The sequence below is a fragment of the Hyperoodon ampullatus genome (assembly GCF_949752795.1).
Source record: "Hyperoodon ampullatus genome assembly, chromosome: 4".
In the NCBI taxonomy this organism is placed as follows: domain Eukaryota; kingdom Metazoa; phylum Chordata; class Mammalia; order Artiodactyla; family Ziphiidae; genus Hyperoodon; species Hyperoodon ampullatus.
In genome coordinates, this window is record NC_136917.1 from 15069127 (window position 1) to 15087368 (window position 18242).

Genomic DNA, 18242 nt, shown 5'->3' on the forward strand with positions numbered 1-18242 from the left:
TTGGCATCAAGCAGACCTGGATTTGAGTCTCAGGTCTGTCATTTACTAACTGTGTGGCCTTGGGCAGATTACCTTACATCTCTGAGTCTCAGGTTCTTTGTCTTTAAAAGGGTAGCAGTGTGGAGCTCACAGGGTTTGGGAAGGGTTACGTGAGATAATATACATGAAGCCCTAGATGCTGGCCTGGTACCTAGGAAATGCTTCTGAAATGTCAGCTACTATTCTGACCAATGGAAGACCCTCCCCCCTCATTCCCACCCCCAGATATCTGAGAAATGCCTCCTCTAGACTAGAGGGCACCCTGTCCAAACTGCTGCTTCTAGCTGGGCTGTGTCTCTTTTCTTCATAGGTCAGGGAAGAGTTATCAGGAACTGTTTATCACCTGCTGAACCTGTACTCCATGCCAGTTGCATCTTTGTTCATCAACTTATTGAAATCTCACAAGAGCCCTAAAAAGTAGAGATGGTTTCTACTATTTCCCTGTGTTAAAACTGAGATTGGTGAATCTAACACGTGTGCCGAGGCTACACAAAGATTCCATCTGCCCACCCCCAATACCAGGGCTTCCGAGGTGTTCCACATTTGTTCTTTAAGTTGACTTGAAAATAACCTTCATGGGGCTTCCCTGGTGGCGCAGTGGTTGGGAGTCCGCCTGCCAATGCAGGGGACACAGGTTCGTGCCCCGGTCTGGGAGGATCCCACATGCCGCGGAGCGGCTGGGCCCGTGAGCCATGGCCGCTGGGCCTGTGCGTCTGGGTCCTGTGCTCCGCAGCGGGAGAGGCCACGATGGTGAGAGGCCCGCGTACCACAAAAAAAAAAAAAAAAAAAAACCTCCCATGGATTGCTCCTTTTTAGAAATTTGTACTTAATCATTGCAGAAAGTTTAAAAAATACACATATAACAGCCATCCAAACCCCAACCTTCACAGATAACCACTGCTAAAATGTTTATATATGATATGCTAGAGATAGGTAGATAGATAGACAGACAGATAGACAGAAATTTCCTATTTTATAAAGCCTTCTTTTTTCTACTTCTAGGAATATTTCTGAGAAATGATATGAAATATGTATAGGGTTACCCGCATCCTTAATCCTGGTTCCATTGCTTCCTAGACTTTGCTTCAATAATTATTACATCTCTTTTGCATATTTAATCTCTCCCTTTTAATTACAACTACTAGGACCTGTTTCCCCCTTCAGGGTCATGGGCCAACTAAAATAAGAATAAAGAAGGAAGTTACTGATTAGCTAGAAAAAAATCTTAACAGTCCTAGGAGATTTTCTTCAGCTTTAGTTTTCTTGATGCCATGGAGTCAGGTCTCCAGCCAAGCCTGACTCAGCCTATGACATTCTAAATAGGAATAACCATGCCCCTTGGCATTCCAGCTGAAACTTCAAATATCTCAAATTGTAGGTATAATTATTAACTGATAGGAAGAAAAAGACTTTCCTCCTTTTCCCTCACTTGCAGAGAGCTGGGACCAAGTCTAAGGTCTCAGTCCTGTTTGCTTAACAGAGGCTCTCTATTGCAATAAGCCAGCAAGGATAGGAAGGATGCAAAGCCATCAGGCAGAGACCTGCACTGCAAAGCCATTCGCCATGAAGTCCCAGCAAGTGGGAGGGGGCCAAGGATGCACCAGTTCTCTTATGATTAACATCAGCCCTCATTGGGTGATTAATAGTATAACTCATAACTGTCCACTGGCTTCTCAATAAGATAAAACCCTCTGTACTGTACTTGCTTTGCTGTTTGCCACTCCTAAAACTGTTCACATGGGCCCCAAGCCTGGCACAATATGGTCCATGCCCACCTCACACTCCTCTGTCCCTTATTCACCACGTCCCAGCCTCCAGACGTACTGGGGGGCTTTCTGTCATCTCCTAGATGCAGATGTCACCTCCTAGAGCAGGCCTCTCTTCTTCCCACCGCAGAGTCCTTGGAGAGGCTGTTCCTTCCCCCTGCCCTCACTCTCCACCTGGCCTTTCCACTCCCGGCCTTCTGGACTGCTACAGAGAAGCCCTGCAGTTACGGCTAGGTCTTTCTGTTTAAGTTCCTATGACATCCCCTACCTTTCCTTCATAGCACTTTGCTCAGTTGTAATTCAGAGATCATTTGCTTAATCTCTACCTTCACCCCAGGACACACATCACTCCTGTTCCCATTGGATTGGCCAACACCAGCCACATGATCATACCTAACTTCAAAGGAGCGGGAAGTGCTTGGAAGGAGAACCAAAAATAGTTTGTGATGAGCACCAGTGACCATCACAATATAATGTTTTGTTTGAAAAAACTTTGATTCCACAAAAACACCATCACAACAAACACAACTAGACCCACTGCACTAGAAAACACTGATTGCACTGGGCCAGACTTAACTAGGACCAGCTTCACAATGAAATAAATGGCATCTACTTACATTATCCTACTCAAAATGTAATGTTTTTAACCAAAACATTAAAATTATAATAGCAATCCATACATATAGCTTAAAAAAATATTTCAAACGGTAACAAAGCTGTAAAGTGAAAAGGAAAGTGTGCCTTCTCCTGCCGTGTCCCCACCCCGTCATCCTGTAGAATTGACCGCTATAGACAGAATTTATCAGGCCTCGAGATGAAGGCGGGGGGCCTGGGAAGGCTTCACAGAGAAGGCACGTGCAGAAGCTGTTTGGGTTTCTTATATTTGAGACTTAATTTTCAAAGACTTCTATGATCCAGCTTAAGCTTTACTGTAAGCCACTTTGAGACTTATGTCTAATGATGAGAAATACTGTTTCTCTCAGAAGGGCTGGGAATTCCAAGCCACAGCTCCAATCTGGGAAGTTTCATCAAAGCATCACTCCAAGCTTAGCAGTTGCCACCCACCACTCCTCAGATTAAATAGCTTCAGAGCCCTGTGACCCACTAATGCCTTCACAAACTAACTCAGCTAATTAACCCTGGCTCGTTCATCCTCTTAATCTACAAAAGCCTTCCGGCTGGCCAACCCTGGCTAATGGAGTGTTATGTGGGCTCTTTGTAGGTTGCATCCCTCTCATAGCCAAGCAAAGACACCTATTAGAAAGCTGAGGCCCCTGCACTAAAGTGAGGAGGGGACTTCACTGAGTGCCTTCTACAAGTCAGGCATTTTCTGTGCAGTGGTTCCTCTGATCCCAACAGCCTGGGAGATGGGTGCTACTGTGCCCATTTTACTGTGAGTCTCAGAATACAGAACTTGCTCAGGCTCGTCCACTATTAAGCTGCAGGGCTGGGATTCAGACCTGACTATTTTGGCTGCAAAGCTTACCATTATTCCCCACTTACTGATGCCTAACTGGGTTGCTGCCTTCCCTGACCACCCTGTATAAAATAGTGCCTCCCGTGACCCATTTCTCTAGTCCTGTAACCCTGCTTTATCGTCATTCACAGGACACATCACCACCTCTGTTCACTTCTTTATCCCCAGTGCCTGGAAGAGTGACTGGCATCTAGTAGGCACTCAGTAATTATTTGTTGAAGGAGTAAATAGTGCTGTGAAAAAAATACTGGATTGCCAGAAGGACTGACCTGAGTTTAATCCTGCTCTGCCAGGAATCCAGCGTGTGACCTTGAACAAGTCCGCTTCCCTCTCTGGGCCCCGGGAGCCATATCTGTGAAGTTAGAGGGCAGGATCAGTGTACCTCTGCGTAACTCATATGCTCTGTGACTTCTACAACTTGTCACCCATAGTGAAGGCTACCCTCATACTCAGAAACAGGAAACAAAATTAGAAATGCTAAGTAGGTGGCAGAGTTTGAGGCAGGGGAAGTTATGGGGAGAAAAACCCTGAAGCCACTTGGTGTCTTCCCTCCTGACACAGACTGGGCTCTGTAAATCCTCAAGTGCAGAAAGTGTGAGAAGCTTGGGTAGAGGAATGTAGCCCCTGATTTGCTGAGACAGAGGAACAAACACAAAGACACAGGAGTGGGCCCAGGGGAGACCCATAGGGTGGTCCTTTAGGCCAGTAAGTATCTGACTGTCAATCAGATGGTGAGATTAGTCTCTGCACTTCTACTCACCACCTTGATAACCTCAGGGATGTCTCATAAGATCTCTGGTTCCATTTCTCTTAATAAAAGGGAATAATAATATTTTCTCTGAACCTCAGTTTTCTCCTCTGTAAAATGAAAATAATATAACACGTATCTCACAGGAGCTAAGCGATGTGAAGTGTGCTCTGTAAAATAGAAGGCTGAAGTGTACTGAAACAGAACCTGTATGTCAACCCCATTCTTGATGCATGTGATGTTAGCAGCACAGAAGCATCATCTAAGGACACAGCCTGAATCTGTACAAAGGCCCCCTCTGATCACAGGGCACCCTTTTTTTCTCCATGTTGCCTGGAACCCAATAAATGAAATTCGGTCACGTTTCTAGAATATCACAAAACACACAAAAGTCACTTGGAAAAATATGGTATGGGGTAGGAGAGAGGGGCTGTTAAACAGGACCACAGGCTCAGGCAGTTAATGTAAATGAATGATGATCGATAACAACCCTCCCTTGGTCTTAGCGTTGGAGAGGTAATAGGGAGTAGCAGGGTCTGCGGTTTACTAGAGTATACTTGCTCTGTCTAGAGCGAGCAGCTTCTTCTCTGCTCCAGCCAGCTGTGCTATGTGATAACGCAGGCCTGCAGAGCTGTAACTTCAGATTTCTAGAGAGAAGCCCAAATCCATATTTTATGTGAAATAAATGTTGGCAAAATTCACATTTAAAAGGAGTGAGATAACAACTGTACCCTGTGGACTTCCAGATTGTGATTTCAGAACTAAACTGTCGAATGATAGAATTAGCCACTAAATTAGCCAGCTGCTTTCCAGATAGTCTCTTGGCTGCTGTCTTGGGACTCTTAATGTAATTCCCATTCAGCTCCTAATAGCTCTACACACTTTTAGCAAATAATGAGCACTTACTATTCACCTACTATGTGCAAAGCAGATACTAGACATCATATAGTGGGATACTAAAAGCAAAACAAAAATAAGGACAAGACACAGTCTCCCTACCCCCACTCCACATCACCTCACTCCTGTAAATGTAAACTGCAACACCCAAAGGTAGATTCTGATACCTACTGGGTGATTGTTCAGAGATAATAAGTGCTTCAGGAGTTTGGACAGACGGAGAGCTTTCCACGTGGTGGTTTTTGAGAGCTGCCCGGAGGAGATGGCTCTTAGGTTTCGGGGTGCCTGGGATTGGGATCAGCTGATCACATGCTTTGGCAGAGATAGGGGTCCGCATACCAGTAGAATCTGCAGCTATTGCAAAAGATCCGTGCCGTGTAGTTGTGGGGAATTGTTCCGGAAAGGTAAACTGGACCCCCAGGATAGACTCTTCAACGCCAGCTGGGGAATCTGGGCTTTATCCTGAAGACTCAGCAGAGAGGTGGTGGGTTGTAGTGGGGTGAATTTGATGGAGAGGGACCCCCTTATCCTGCTTTCTCGAGGATGAGAAGTCTGGGTGCAGGCTCCAGGGGCCCCTCCATTTCGACTCTTCACCTCTTGTGTTTTATTTCAGTCCACACAGAAAAGACAAGCAGGACGGAGCCTCCCCAGACAGTCTCATGCAGGCTGTGCTTAAGTGGGGCTGTGCAGGGGGAAGGGGTGGGGCTGGGGGGTGGAGGAGGCCTTCGTGGTAATGACCTGGATCCTGAAACAATTCAGAGAGGCAGCAGGGCTTTTTAACAGGCAGTCTTTCCTTTTTTTAACGATGGTTTCATTTTACATTTTTATTGGCCCTGCACTGATTGTTCTCGGGCTCTCTGATGGGATATGAGATGTACTGACAGTTATAGAAATCAAAACATTAATAAATCACGAAGTTCATAACGTCTGGTTTGCTTCTAAATGAGACAGAACTATTATCACCATAAAGTTGCACATAAAATAGGCCCAATTGTGATGTATTGTATAGTCTAATCAAAGGCATTTGAGTGAATAATCTTTCCACCAAAGAAGGAAACAATCAAAGCTGAATAACTTCATTAATAATTCAAGGTGTGTCTGCCAAGTCTTCATTTATTAAGTGCACGGTTAACAGGCTTCCGAGCTGAGTCCTGGAGATGACACCTTGCCACCTTCTCCCTGCCTCTGGGCAGGCAGGCAGACATTCTCAGACAACCTGGCTGCAGTCCTTGCATTTGGCAGCTCCTGTTCCAGTTGAGGGTAACATCCAGTTCCCTTCTCCAGCTAAGAAATGGACCATTTCAGAGGACGTGGAGCCAGGTAATAACTCTAAGGGAGGAGAGGCAGGAAATTCTCTCAGTGACCGGCAGTTATTATGTCTATTTGCTAACACCACAGGCCCTGCATTTCTGGTGTCTACCACCCACAGAAACTCTGCCCTGTTCCCTGGCAGTCTGCAGACCGAGATGCTTAACAGCTCTTTCATCCAGAGTCTTGTGTTTGCTTATGTCCATTGCAGTTAATATAGAATGATAATATTCACTTTAGCTAGTTAATGTCCAACCTGAACTGGCAACTGGGTGCCTATCTGACAGAGTAAATCACAGAGCAAGGAAATTTTCCTATATCGAAGAGAAGCACACATAATTAACTAGATCCATCAGAAAAGTAATCATGACCTAGAAAGTGTCTAACAAACACGATTATTGGATTCTGCTGTTGAGAATGACCCTTAAAATCACAATCTTAATACACTAGAAGGTGGGAATAACAGTTTTGTGCACCTACTGTATGCAGAGAGCACTTTATATATCTTACCTCTTTAGATTCACAGCTACAAGATGGGTATGATTATAACTCAAATTAGTCTAATGACCACATACCTCCTAGGGACAGTGAGATGATTAGATCAATTCTAAAACTATTAGCATGCTCTCTGAGCTCACCAAGACAGGCACTTAATATGAGGATACATTAATACTGAATTCCAGAAAAAGCTCACTTGGCCAGTCTCCATTATTTCCCTGCTTGTGATTATTCTGTATGGCATACAGGAGTTTATTTTTCCACTAACAAAGAAAGGGTTTATTTGGTTGGGTTACAGGGGCTAAACCTACTCTGTGAAATTGAGTATTTCACTAGTATTGAACTGGTTTTCAGGTCTTTAGTACATGAATTTGGGATAGTTGAGCATAAGACAGTTCTTCTAAAATAGTAGTTATAATGTGATGGAGTCAGGTCATACTGGTGAATCATGGGTTTCACTTCCCAAATCCATATTCAGTGACTTCATGTTGATAGTCTGAACTAGGCTATGATGGGAATATTTGCTCCAAGGATATTGGAAAATTCTATCAAGCAGGCTTCTCCCCCACTCCCCCAAGAGCCAGTTGTTAAACACCAGCGCATCAAAGCAAGCCCTCTGCTTGGAAACCATCACTCAGGAAGTTGTCAAGTTATCTGGATGGCAGTTAACTACTCTTCAAAAAGCAGACTGAAAGACTGACACCTTAGCCTGACCTTGATCCAATGAGTTTCCATGAATGAGAAAATTCTATGCCAACTTGAGATAAGTCTTTTTTTTTTTTTTTTTTTTTTTTTTGTGGTACGCGGGCCTCTCACTGCCGTGGCCTCTCCCGTTTGTGGAGCACAGACTCCGGACATGCAGGCCCAGCAGCCATGGCTCACGGGCCCAGCCGCTCCGTGGCACGTGGGATCCTCCCAGACCGGGGCATGAACCTGCGTCCCCTCCATCGGCAGGCGGACTCCCAACCACTGCGCCACCAGGGAAGCCCGAGACAAGTCTTATTCACATGGCAATTTTACTTTCCTTTGAGTAATTCCTTCAGCCTCTCTCTGTACCTTCATTTTTCCATCTTAATACTAAAAGCATCTAGACACTATTTTTTCCTCCACCTAATTTGCAATAAATCATTTTAGCCTCCCAGTCAAGAGAAGTAACAAAATCCCACCCATGTAATCCTCTGATTTCCTGCAGAAATATTCTAGAACCACTCATCCTGCATAGCATGCCCTCTGTCCCCAAAGCAGGGCAGCCACTGCTCATTAACTGACTGTCCCCATGTGCTGGAACTTCAGAGCAATGTCCAAATGAGACCAAAGGAGACATGGTGGGAGGCTTCCCCACTACTTCCTGAATACTAGCTGGTGGCAGGATATAACTAATTCCCCCCTAGAGCTGTAGAAACTGCTGGAGCTACCTAAATAAATCATCAAAAGTTTCATCCGGGGACACTTTTTCCAGACAAAAAGGTCCACTTACAACATTATATAGAGATTTTTGCTTGTGGCTGAGACACTGCAGTGAGCCTGACATTTATTTCTACTCTGCAGCCTGGTCGGGGGCTTAGCTGGACAGAAGTGTTTGCTTTGGAGATGAGGGGACACAAGAGTCCCTAATATATGTAGCCTTGCTCCTTGTCCTGAAATACCTTTTAGGGCTCCTTCTTCCTGCCAACCCTGGGACGTAGGTGACTTACTTCTTTCCCAGGAGTTTCTTTGTTTTTTCATTCTTGGTGAAAACTGTGTGAATGTTACACGGCCACACAATCAAAAGAACGGTGACTTATGTCACAATCTGTGTAGTGATTTTGTGGACTTCTAATAATTGCATTACATTCCTGACAATTTCTACCACTACCACCACCCCCAAGAAGTGCAAGGTGCATCTGACATGCCCCTTCCACACACCTCACCCAGTGTGCTGATCTGAAGGCCACCCTCAAAAACACCCCCATTTGAGGAGAAAGGTCAGAGAACTGAAATACTTCCTCTCTCTCTCTCTCTGTCTCTCTCTCTATATATATATGTACATATATACATACACACACACATATATACATATATATATATTTCAAGTAAGTATATATATATTTTTTTGAGACATTTAATCTGGAAAACCTCCCATCTGATGGAAGTAGCAGTACTCAAATATTATTTTTGGTAGGACTCTGTTTTCTTCAGAACATTTTCAGGAATAAGGTGTAAATGAATGAGAAACATATAAATTCAATTTTGTTTAAAAGGGTCAGGAGGGTTTCAAGATTAAGAGAACCAATGCTTGGAGCAAAACATGATTTGAGTTTTATTGAACCAAGAAGACTGGAAAAAAATGTCTGGAACACTTAGAAAAATCTTTATCAAGGCTCAGCACTCCTGAGACTCATCGTTAAGTTTATAAAATTCAGAGCTGATGAGTTGTGTGCTGTGTGTCTGCTTGAGCTTATGACTCACCTCTAAGTCTTGGCTGTAAGAATCTCAGCTTCCAGGATTATACTTAAGGGTCCAAATGGAGCTTATTTCCGCCTCTGCTCCACACAGACACCAACAAGGATCTTCATCCCTGATTACCTTGGGTTAATCTGTCAATCAAAAGATGGTGTTAAAGTTGCCCAGAATAAACCAACAAACTATGTATAGGGGAGAGTAAAAAATTACATTTTCAAATGCCAGCATGCTATCACTAATATAGTCTCCAATGTAACGAACATAGTTTAGGCAACATTAAAAATGAATCTCTGGAAACACGAAAAATATGATAAAAGAGATAGCACAGCATTCAATTTCATGCACACTGTCACAAATTATTTGCAGCTCGAGTATGTTATGCTCTTTTAAATTTCCCTCTGGGTACAGTTTTAATGGCATCCTACAAGTTTCAATATGTCATATTTTCATTGTCATTTACTTCAAAATACTTTCTGATTTCCATGAGATTTCTTCTTTGATACATGGGACACTTAGGAATTAGAACCATGTTGCTTGATTTCCAAACATTTGGAGATTTCCTTGTTTTCTTTTTACTCTTGATTTCTTGTTTAATTTCCCTTTGGACAGAAAACATTCTGAATAATTTCAGTTCTTTGAACTTTTTTGAGATTGGCTTTAGGAGCCAGGAAACGATCAAATTTGGTAAGTGTTCTATGTGCACTTGGAAAGGGTGTGTATTCTATGATTGTTGGGTAAAGAGATCTGCATGTGTCAGTGAGGCCAAGTTTGTTCATTGCATTGCTCATATCTTCTATACGCTTATTGATCTTTTTTTTTTTATCAGTTTCTGAGAGAGGTGTTTTAAAATCTCCAATTCTGATTATGAATTTGCTATCTCTCCTTTTGGGTCTGTTAGCCTTTGCTGTATATGTATTTTCAAGTTATATTCTTACTGCATACTAATTTAGAATTTTGTTATGTCTTCCTAGTGAATGGCCCCTTTCATTATGAAAACTCCCTCTTTCTCTCCAGCAAAGCTTCTTGCCTTAACGTTTATTTTAGCTGATGTTAAAATAGCCATGACAGGATTTCTTCATTCATATTTGCATGCTGTATCCTTTTACATTCTTTTACTTTTGCCTTTGCTGTGTCTTTATGCTTGCAAGCAGCATTTAGTTAAGGTTTGGTTATAACTTGAAGATTACTCTCTTGTATGGAAGATTTTCTATTTGTCTTATATTTCAGCAGTTTTACTGTGATGTTCCTAGGTGTGGTTTTTCTTTGTGACTATCTGCTTCAGGTTTGTAGTGCTTCTTGAATCTGTGGCTTGATTTATTATATCCATTTTTTAAATTCTCATTTATTTATCTCTTCAAATATTGCTTCAGCATCATTCTTTATCTCCTTCGTTTTTGGAACTCCAATTATACCTAAGTTAGAATTTTTCATCATGTCTTATGCTCTTCTCTGTACTTCCCATTTTTTTCTCTCTTGTGCATCAGTAAGTATATTTTTCTCTCAACCTATCTACCAAATCATTAATTTTCTCTTCATCTGTGCATAACCTACTGATCAATTGGTCTATTTAGTTGTTAATTTTGGATAATACACTTTTCATTTCTAGAATTTTAAACTTACTTTCTCGTATATATTCTGGTCCTCTGGTAAAATTCTCCACCTTTTTATCTATTTTCTTGAGCATATTTCATTATTATTTTAAAGCCCATGTTTGAATGGTCCAATATCTAAATCCCATAAATCTATTCCTACATTGCTATATTCTATCTTTTTCTTTTGGTCCTGTCTGTTAATATGCCTGGCAAGTTTTCAATGAAAAGTGGACATTAGAATTAAAAATCTGTAAACCACCTAGCTGAGCCTTCAACTTCTAGGAGGGAACAGAGTAGAGGCAGATAAACTTAATCCAAACAGGGACTGAGCTATTTTGAGGCTGGATTTCAATCTTTGTAAGGCCTGATCTATCTCTAACTTGTTCTTGCTCCTAGAATGTAATCCTTTAGGGGTCAAACTGAAAGCCTGGGTGTTTACCAGGAACCCTCCTCCAGCACTTAACTCCCAACACTGTGAGCCTGCCAAAAGCTCTGTTTGGCTCTACCACATTTTGGCCGTGGCTTTTGCTCAGTTTCTCTTGACCTGTGTCACTTAGGAATTAGCAAAAGCCTTGAGGGAATAAGCAGCTAGGGCTACCAGGCTCATTTCTCGGTGGCCCCTCCAGTCTGGGCCCCTCTAGTCCTGAACGTCTTCGTGGCACTGATCCAATTTTTGTCTTCCCAGATTGCTGAGAGTTCTGCTCACATTCTTTGCTTAGCAGACCATTTTTGCTCAGTTTCTGAATCTCATTACCCATGCCACTTTAAACGCACTTGAGTTAAAAAGCAGCATTGATTGTCAGACTCACTTTAATGAGTTTTTCTTCCCTCCAGAATCGTGGCTTCTAAAGTTCAGGCTATCTTGGTAGGTCTCCAAACAGATGTGATTTTCTTAATCCTCCTTTTCTAGCTTTTCTCAGTGAGAGGTCAGCTCTGCTACAAGAAAGCTTACAATTCCAGGGCCTTTTCTGCTTCTGTGCCTTTTCATATGCTGTTCCTTTGTCCCTCTTCCTTCAAGACTCAAATAAATTATCACCTCCCCTTGAAATCTTCCCTGCGGCCCCTTCTGGTCCCCTCCATCCAAGTGGCATTAGTTAAGAGCTTCCTCTTCTTGGCTCCCAGTGTCTTAGCCATATCCACACTGCTTGGAATGATTTGCCAATGAAGAATTCCAGACCAGCAATTCACAATATTCTACAAACAGGAATATTATATTTGGCCCATGCTGTATGTATAAATGTTAAATTCATTGATAACAGCTAGGAATCAGGACACAAATCATCTTTTAATAGTAGCATCTCTTGAAAAATCTGAAGATCTGGACTCACCAGGCTTAAATTCTACATGACAACAACTGGCTGCATAACAGCTATTTCCCTTTCATGGGGCAATGGCTCTCCAGTTTTCAGTCCCCACCACTCTCTATGGTTGTACATGCATCATCCAACTCATCTAAATTACCTACCAACTAATATTGGCATTTGAGTTTGTAAGTCTTGGTCTATGTGTGTGCCCTACCCATCAGTCTAAGAACTCCATATGAACAGACATTATATCTTTTCATCTCTCTCCCAATACCTGTCACATTCCTGGCATGCCAGAGAAGGTCAGCCCATAGTTTTAGACATATCTCTGCAAGAATGCTACCCTAGCATTTTTAGAGCAGTAAAACTATTCTGTAGGATACTATAATGGTGGATACATGGCATTATACATTTGTCAAAACCTACAGAACTATACCACACAAAGAGTGAACTCAAATGTAAACTATGGGCTTTAATTAAAAATAATATATCAATCCTGGTTTTTTCAATTGTAACAAATATACCACACCTATGCAAGATGTTAAAATAGGGGACACTGTGAGGGTGGGGTACATAAGAACTCTCTATTTTCTGTGCAATTTTTCTATAAACTTAAAACCATTCTAAAAATAACCTCTACTAGTAGGGCTTCCCTGGTGGCGCAGTGGTTGAGAGTCCACCTGCTGATGCAGGGGACACGGGTTCGTGCCCCGGTCCTGGAAGATCCCACATGCTGCGCAGCGGCTGGGCCCGTGAACCATGGTCACTGAGCCTGCGTGTCCCGAGCCTGTGCTCCGCAACAGGAGAGGCCACAACAGTGAGAGGCCCGCGTGCCGCAAAAAAAAAAAAAAAAAAAACACAAAAAAACCTCTACTAGAAAAACAAATAAATACAAATGCTACCCATCAGAGTGATAAAGGGGGCAACTAAATCCAGCAAAATAAGTTTCTCCCATGGGATTCAGGTCAGGAGACAAGAGCAGAAATACTTACCAAAGGACACCCACCTATACCACCACTTTTAGGGGCAGCAGGAAAATAAGCCTTTCCTGCCTGGGGCTTTGGGTAAGGAGTGACTAAGACACACTTAAAAGTGGTGGCTGGTCTGCCATATGCACTCTTGGTCAGGGACACTGGAAAGACAGGAGGAAGTTCACATAATAGCCTACAGAGGAAACTAGGCTGACCCCCAAATCGGTCCAAAAAGGCCAGCAGGAGGGCAGCAAATAGAGCCTGTTTCCCACTCTCTGGGACCTGGATCCACCCTACTCCACCGTGCAATGGAGGATTTTCCAGGTCTGATGTTTTTCCTTATGCTTTACATTCAGTGTAATAGGGGATTTTGCCTTCAACCACCCTGCCCACTCATCCGAATGTGCTAATTCATTTCTTCAGTAGCCCTTTTTCCTCTTCTGCATCTGTGTTACTTATCAAGCTTGAGAAGGAAAGAGAGAAGCAAAGACTTGTAGATTGTAAGCTCCATGAGAGCAGGGAACAGACTTGTTTCATTCACTGAGATACACATAGTAGGTACTTCATTGATAGTTGTTGAGTGAGTGAATAAAGAACCCTGCAAGAATGCAGCTTCAAATCACCAAGTGGCAGAGCGTGGCAATGGGGCCTCCGTTGTGGAGGGTTATCTTATAAGCCACTCTTCAATCAAACATGCAGGTATTTCCAAGGCCCATCCACATCCGTTCATCCTCTGCCCCATGGCATCCCACCTCTCTTCGGGCTGCATGGCTGCATGGCTGCGGGCATGCTCAAGGAGCCCCCTGCCGGGAGCCGTGGGCACTGCAAGGTGACCCGTTGCTCTTGCCTGTTCTGACCATGGGAGAAGGTCAGTCCCAGCTCTGTTAACAAGAGACTTCTTTGCATATGTCAAGCTGGATGGTGACCTGGACACCCTCAGAGCAGACTTTCCATAGAAAATAAAAGCGTGTTTTGCTTGTTTGATGAATGGTTTTAGTAAAATGTTTTCTTACTTTTTCTTAGACATCGCCTGGTGGCATTACCAGTATCAGAGAGGTAAAAAAGTTTAAACTAACTTGACTACTTTGGTCACATTACTTTCAGTGGGAGAGCTTCTTAATCAAGTATATATTTTGTAATTAGTCTTCTCACTGACCAACTTTCTGTGCCCCTTAACAGCAAACCCCACCTAAATAGAAACAGTTGGAAACATTCTTTTAGAGACAAGTTACAGGAAAAATTTTGCTCCCCTTAAGAAACTGATATGTTTTTCTCTCACAGACAATAAGATATATGTAAAATCTCAGAGCCAATTTGTGGCTCAAGTGTAGGAACTGCTTAGAACAAATGACCTGAATTTCTATGCTCTCTTTTTCCCCCGTGGTCTCGACCTCCTAATTTAATCAATATGTTCTGAGGCAGTTTTTCTTATTACCTTATCTCTTTTTATTTTATTACATGTATTTCATATAATCAGCTTCAAGTCCTTTGTGAAACAAAGCAGAATGTGTTTAAATAAACAAACAGTGAGGAAGAGAGAGGTGGTAGCCTGGGTGATGTGAGGTAGGAGAATGGTAGTGGGTGGAAGGGCAAGTGGGTATAGATCAGGAGCCAAAAACTCAGATGCCTGCAGGACCAAGCAGGGAACACAACTGAAGTAAGCGAGCCAGGGGTGAACAGAGGGCTCACTAGAGGCTTTCACTGCTCAGAGGGCTCAGCCCCTGCTCAGCTCTGATAAGCTGTTACCTTGTGAGAAGTTGAGACCAAAGTTGTCAGAGAATCCCATTTTCCAAGAGACATCAGCAATCCAAACTTGTGCATGAATCTCTCAACTTTAAATGTTGGAAATTCCAAACAAAATTAAAACACATTTTATGGGCCACACAAGACCTATTTTTGGACTGTGTACATGCCAATGACCAACACATTTTGTAACCTCAAAACTAAATGGGTGGCTTCCCTGGTGGCGCAGTGGTTGAGAGTCCGCCTGCCGATGCAGGGAACACGGGTTGGTGCCCCGGTCTGGGAAGATCCCACGTGCCGCGGAGCGGCTGAGCCCATGAGCCATGGCCTCTGAGCCTGTGCGTCCGGAGCCTGTGCTCCACAACGGGAGAGGCCACAACAGTGAGAGGCCCACGTACCACAAAAAACAACAACAACAACAACAACAACAACAACAACAAACTAAATGGGTGGTTACACAATCCGATCCAGAGACCCCATGATGGAGAAAATATTTTCCAGTACAGGAAGAAGGAGAGGGTCACAGCCATGGTCTTTGGTCGTGTAATGCTTATGGACCTAACAGAGGAGACCCTCAGCAGAGAGAAGACCAAAGACTTGGGCCGTCCTATTGCTCATAGTCTAAGGGCCTCACTTGTACACGGGCACAGAGCTTGTCAAGAGCAGAACTACTGCAAGGATGGTCACAATCAATTTGCAGTTTTGTGCTCAACGGAAGCAGAAGCCATTGTAGAGGCACATGGAAGCCAGATCTATAAAACAGGCCCTGGACTGGCTGGATTTGAGGTCCAGTTCTGTCACCAGCTGGCTATGTGACCTAGGACTCAGGCAAAGCCAGTTAGTGACAGAGTGTGGAAGACATCTCCCATGCTAGAAGTCCTCAACATGGGCTCCATGTGTTTGAAAGATACAGGAACTCATGGAAAGTATAGGCAAAGTGCCATGGTTAGGTGCATTTTCTTTTTCTAAGAGGGCCTATCGCTTTCATCCACACTCAGAAAAGTCTGTGACCCCAAAACATTAAGGTCCACATAATCTGAATCATCTCCTCCAAACTTTCCTTCATTCTGGGAATTACCTGTGTCGCATCCTCTACAGTTGGTTATTCTATCTTGCTTTAACTGCCCCCAGTGATAGATTGTTCGTCACTTTTTAAGGTACTTACAGTTAGAAAAACCTTGATCTGTTAGGACCCCCATCTTCCTAATATTCTGATGGAGAGGGTAATGTTTCCCCACTTCCCACCACACACAAAGTTTTAGTGGGACAACGGACATGAAAACATTTTACAGAGTAAAAGTAGTTTACAAACAAAAGGTATTCTGATTTATCTTGTTAGGTAGTGATCACCATTGTATTAGATCTCTGGGTTAATTTTGATCTTTATCATCCAAACTCAACCTGACTTAGTAACTGGCTCAACATTATTTTTAATAATAAAAATAATAATAACAAGCCACACTTGGCCTCAGAAACTCTTAACAAACCTCAGAAGAAACTGTCAAGGAGGCTCACATCTGTTAATTCTGTTTCCTCTTCCTCCAGCCAGAGAGCTGGGCCACCCTCCTTCCCTTAGTGGGACCGCCTGGATAGCACTCAGAGGCTCCCCAGGGGAAAGCAAGGATTTTAAAACCTCCACAGCCCCTTTCAGAGTTTCTTCAGAATATATTTACAGTGGCCAGAACCATGAAGCATACAGAGAAAGAGAAGTGAGAGCCCATGCGAGGGAAAAGAATGCTTAAATTATGCAGAAGCCCTTGTAGAGGCACCCATAAGGTTGCTACGAGTGTAGCAAATTAAATTAGTGTTTTCCATTCCCAAATCATGACCATGAGAGTCACAATCAGCACATTTTTATAAAGGAATGATTAAATTTGAGAACAGAGTATATCCCACATTACTGAGGGGAAGTACCATTTCATGAAATGGTACTCTATTTCATGAAACCCTTGCTTCAAAACATTTTATAAAATTTTCCCTTTATGTATACTGGATTGTGATGTAAATTGTAATTCTTACTATGAAACACAGTAAAAAAAATTCAAGAACCACTGGTTGAAGCCCCTAACACCCACCGTGTGGGCGGTTTCCCAGCATCAGCATCTTGAATCCCAAATATGTAAATTTCCTTCAGCAACTGATGTTACTTACCATAGTCTGACAATTAGAGGGTGATGAAGAAGCAAAACAAAACAAAAGCTTAGCAGTCAATATTCAGATGTTACAGAATCTCTTCAATACAGAAACTGATCCTGCTGGTCAGACAGTAAACAAACCAGTTCTATCTTAATGAAGTGGTTTTAATATTTGATATATCTATAACCAGTGCATTTTTAATGAAAGAGACAGTTACCAAATGCAGTTTCTGAGTCAGAAAGATTCTCTCAAACTTCTGCAAAGAGATTTCCCTGAGCTTGTGAAGAATCTAATCACAATCAATACTGAAAAAAAAAAAATCTTCTAAGCTTCTGGATAAGATAACTCAGAAATGTATACTAGATGCCTTCAAAAGTACACCTTTTCTTCCAAAAATACATTTGTGTCTTCCTTATTTACATTTTAATATAACTTTCACCTCTTTTCAGGGTTAAACATCTGTGCATTTTTAAAAATAAAATTGCTATTAAATCTAATGCTAGGAAAGTTAAACCAACAACTTGAATTCTAATTTTAAATGAGTTGAAAATATATGTGAGTATTCTGAATTAGACTTACGTGGGGTTTTTTGTTTGTTTGAGAATCCTGCAGTATTTCAGTAATTGCTACTTAACTTGTTAGCTAGAAACATAACAGTATTTAAAGGCTCTATTCAAATTATAAGGAAATTGGCCACTTGCAGCTATTTTGCATAAACAGAGTCTTATTTATATTGAATAATCTGCTTTACTCTCTGTAGGATAAGATGATATGTGTTTCCCAGTATGTAAGAAAGATGACAATTGGGAATTGTTACCAGGTTCTTCTGTCTCTCCCTTGGAACCTTACCCAAATGTCCATTACCTTAGAGAGGAGATATAAGATATAAACTCACTTTGACGGATTCCTTTTGCATTGAGATCAGAGTCTCAAAGGAAAAGTGACAATTGCGGAGAAAATCTGATGCAAAAGGACTGACACTGGCTAGGGAAATGCACACAGCGTAATGCACCTGCTCATCCTGTTCTCTCAGATAGGAACTCAGCCTGTCCTCACTCTCCATCATCATGGAGTGATGCCCATCTCATCACTACTCTTGCCAGCCCATATTTACAGTTGTTCAATACATGGATTTGGTGATACCTGCATGGCAATAATGGGCCAAGAAGGCTAGATGGCAATTGATTCTTGATTGGAGTAAATTTATAGAAAGCATTCTGGCAGGGCCCAGAGGAAAACACTCACTTACCTTCCGTGATGGTAAAACGTTGAAAGTTACACTTATATAGATTTTGTGATCCTACAGTAGGAGATGGACAGG

At 42.4% G+C, this 18242-nt stretch overlaps 1 protein-coding gene across 5 annotated transcripts in view; it reads left to right on the top strand.

Annotated features, from left to right (window-relative positions):
- Window positions 1-18242, top strand: part of KCNIP1 (potassium voltage-gated channel interacting protein 1) — a gene marked incomplete at both ends in the record, with an annotated part of 352163 nt that overhangs the window by 322038 nt on the left and 11883 nt on the right. For 2 of the 5 annotated variants that reach the window (XM_079701790.1, XM_079701792.1), the window contains one exon: window positions 14066-14098. The exons of the other annotated variants lie outside the window; for them this stretch is intronic. In XM_079701790.1, the coding sequence (XP_079557916.1) occupies window positions 14066-14098 (33 nt within the window). The remainder of the gene's footprint in view (window positions 1-14065; window positions 14099-18242) is intronic. 5 annotated transcript variants of the gene reach the window in all.